Source organism: Arctopsyche grandis, chromosome 3 (genome assembly GCF_051622035.1).
Source record: "Arctopsyche grandis isolate Sample6627 chromosome 3, ASM5162203v2, whole genome shotgun sequence".
Taxonomy (NCBI): Eukaryota; Metazoa; Arthropoda; class Insecta; order Trichoptera; family Hydropsychidae; genus Arctopsyche; species Arctopsyche grandis.
Window position 1 is genome coordinate 7,983,877 of NC_135357.1, and position 3,243 is coordinate 7,987,119.

Sequence of the window (3,243 nt, forward strand, 5' to 3'; positions counted from 1 at the left end):
AGAGACTTTGTATGTACATATCAGTGGCGTGCGGTCCATGGATGCGGTGGATGCGGCGCATCCCCTATAACTTTAAAAAGCCAAGAGTATTTTTAATAAATATTTGAATTTCGCTTCGATGTATTCTTAGTGATGTACGTGATTATGATGTAGTATATGAGTATATATATATATATATATTTCACATATCACGTGTTTTTTGTTACATGATGCATTATATAGGATCGCATAGGCGGCCGGCCGGCCACAGGCGAGTGACGCTGGCGAGTAGACGCTGAGTGAAGTGCGCGCGCGTCATGGATTCGGAGTTCGGACCGATCCCATTTGCGCATGCGCACTATGAGGCTGTCATATTCGCGCGGACGCGTTGACACTTGTTTAACCTCTACGGTGGATTCGGTTTCTCTGTTTGCTTATCTATTGAGTTTCACTTGGAAGCCGCTGTTGATCGATATTTCCGCACGCTACGCCCCAAGTTATTTATCAAAAAGCTAGCCGATTCATTTCTTTAGACGAAGTTAATCATTTATACTGTAAGTTGGTTATTTTTTACTTTTGAATTAAGTTTTCATTTAAATTAGTTTCGTCTAACTTTATTTTTAGTTTACTGTTCCACTACTTACGAGTTTTCATTATTGCCTTTAATATGGATATCGAAAATAACAATGAGAGTGGACTTGTCGTCGAGATCAATAATAATTGCAATTGTTTAATTGAAAATGTGCTGAAAAGAAGATTTGCTTCTCTCCCATTTAATGAAAAGGAGATTATTGTTAAGAGCCCCAAACCCACACCAATATTAAATATTCAGTCTAAAACAAAAACATTTAAAAGGTATTTTAACACAGAAACATACGAAAAAATTTCATGGATTTGTGGATGTGCTCACTTAACGAAATTATTCTGTTGGCCATGTATTTTATTTTCTCAAGAAGTGAATGTCTGGAGTAAATTTGGATTTTCTGACCTAAACAATTTAAGTAAATCGCGCAAGAGACATGAATGTTCTCAAGCTCACATATGTTCTGCTGCTCAATTTAAAAAATTTGGAAAGGGACCTCGTATAGAAAATTTTTTAAGTGCTCAATTTAAAGCAAATATTGAAATGCACAACAAAGAAGTTACTGCAAATAGATACATTTTGTCGAAATTAATAAGCGCGATCTGTTTTTTAGCAAAACAAGAACAACCTTTACGAGGACATTTTGAACACCAGGAATCGGAAAATAGAGGGAATTATATTGAGTTGCTGTATCTGTTGAGTGAATCAGACATAAAATTGAAAACTCATTTAGATAACTCTACGGTGTTTACTGGACTATCGAACCATATACAAAATGACTTGGTATCCGCAATATCAAAAGTCTTGCTAGATGAGATTAAAACTGAAATACGTGCATCAAAATTTGTTTCCATAATTGTGGACGAATCTACAGATATCAGTCGCAAAGCTCAGCTATCTACTATTTTTAGATATGTAGATGAAAACAATGAAATTCAGGAGAGATTTGTTGGATTTGTCGATGTTAGTCCCAATAGAACAGCTAATGCTCTTTTTCAGCACATACGTGAGACCTTGGAAGAATTTGGTTGTTTGGACAAATTAATTGCACAAACGTACGATGGAGCGGCTGTAATGTCCGGGGAGCATAATGGAGTGCAACGAAAAATTCGAGATATTTGTCCTAATTCTTTATTTGTCCATTGTTACGCTCACAGATTGAATTTAGTTTTGTCGCAATCTGTTAAACATATATCCGGATGCAAACGTTTTTTCAGCCGTATGTTGTCATTTTCAACTTTTTTTTGTAAGTCTTCAAGAAGAATTTCCCTTCTCGATTGTCAAATAAAAAAACGATTTCCCACTGCTGCCCCTACACGATGGAACTACAATAGCAAAATTTTAAATATGATATTAGAATATCAAACAGAATTAATGGAAATATTTAATCAAATAATTAATGATGAAGACGAATGGGATACTGATGCTGTCATAAATGCTGAAGTCCTTCATCGTTATTTAAAAGAGTTTGAATTCAATTTCAATTTGCATTTATTTTCTGCAATATTTAATTCGGCAGATTTTTTATTTGAAATTTTACAAAAAAAAACCTTTGACATATCGTATTGCGTAAGTGAAATTAAAAAATTTGTAAAATATTTAGATAACAAAAAAGACGATTTTGATTCATTGTGGAACAAAGTAATAACTAAAAATTTTAATAGAAAAAGAAAATATGCTGAATGTGAAGAAGATGTGAAAACAACGTATAAACTTCACTATTCTGAAATTTTAGAAACTCTTTCAGTAAATACAACCAATCGATTTCGAGATATCGAAAATTTAAAATTTCTCGAATTTTTTAACGTCAAAAAATTTAAAGAATATGAAAATAATTTTCCAGATTTCCTATTTAAATCACTCCACCTAACTTATGGAAAATACTTTGATTTTATGAAATTAAAAAGCGAATTAATTTACATGTACTCAACGCAAGATTTTCATTTGAAATCTATAAATGACGTAAAGGAATTAATTGTGAAAGATGATCTAATAGACGTTTTGGAACAAGTATTTAGTTTAATACAATTAATTTGTACGATACCTTCCACGAGCGCATCGGCTGAACGATCATTTTCGACTATGAAAAGAATTAAAACGTTCACCAGAAGTAGTCAAAGTGAAGAAAGACTCTCTGGTCTTGCTTTAATTGCAATCGAAAAGAAAATAATGTCAAATTTAAAAAACAATAAAAAATTCTATGATGCGGTTATCGATGAATTTTGTAAAAAGGAACGAAGAATAAAATTAAATTTTAAAAAATAAATTGGTCGGTTTTTTTTTTCAAACAAGGGACAGCATCCCTTGTTTGAAAAGTCACCGCCCGCCACTGGTACATATGTATGTATGCATGTATGAATATTTGTTTGTTTGGTTCGTAGATCCGTGACGTTAAGTTTAATAAAAAAACAAATGAATATTCAAATAAATTTAAATAAATTAAAACTATTCAAATAAATTTAATAAAATGTTTACTATCAGATTGGCCATGTTTATGCGGTTTACATATATTACAAATACCGAGCGAAGCCGGGTAAAAACACTAGTCTATATATATATATATATATATATATATATATATATATATATATATATATATATATATATATATATATATATATGTATATATATATATATATATATATATATATATATATATATATATATATATATATATATAT

At 31.1% G+C, this 3,243-nt stretch overlaps 1 protein-coding gene across 1 annotated transcript; it reads left to right on the forward strand.

The window, feature by feature from the left end:
* Positions 1 to 269: 269 nt before the first annotated feature.
* LOC143909094 (zinc finger MYM-type protein 1-like) lies at positions 270 to 2,827 on the forward strand. The gene is made up of 2 exons (XM_077426995.1): positions 270 to 533; positions 604 to 2,827. The coding sequence occupies exon 2, from the start codon at positions 647 to 649 to the stop codon at positions 2,825 to 2,827; it is 2,181 nt and encodes a 726-aa protein (XP_077283121.1). The 5' UTR covers positions 270 to 533; positions 604 to 646.
* Positions 2,828 to 3,243: the final 416 nt, after the last annotated feature.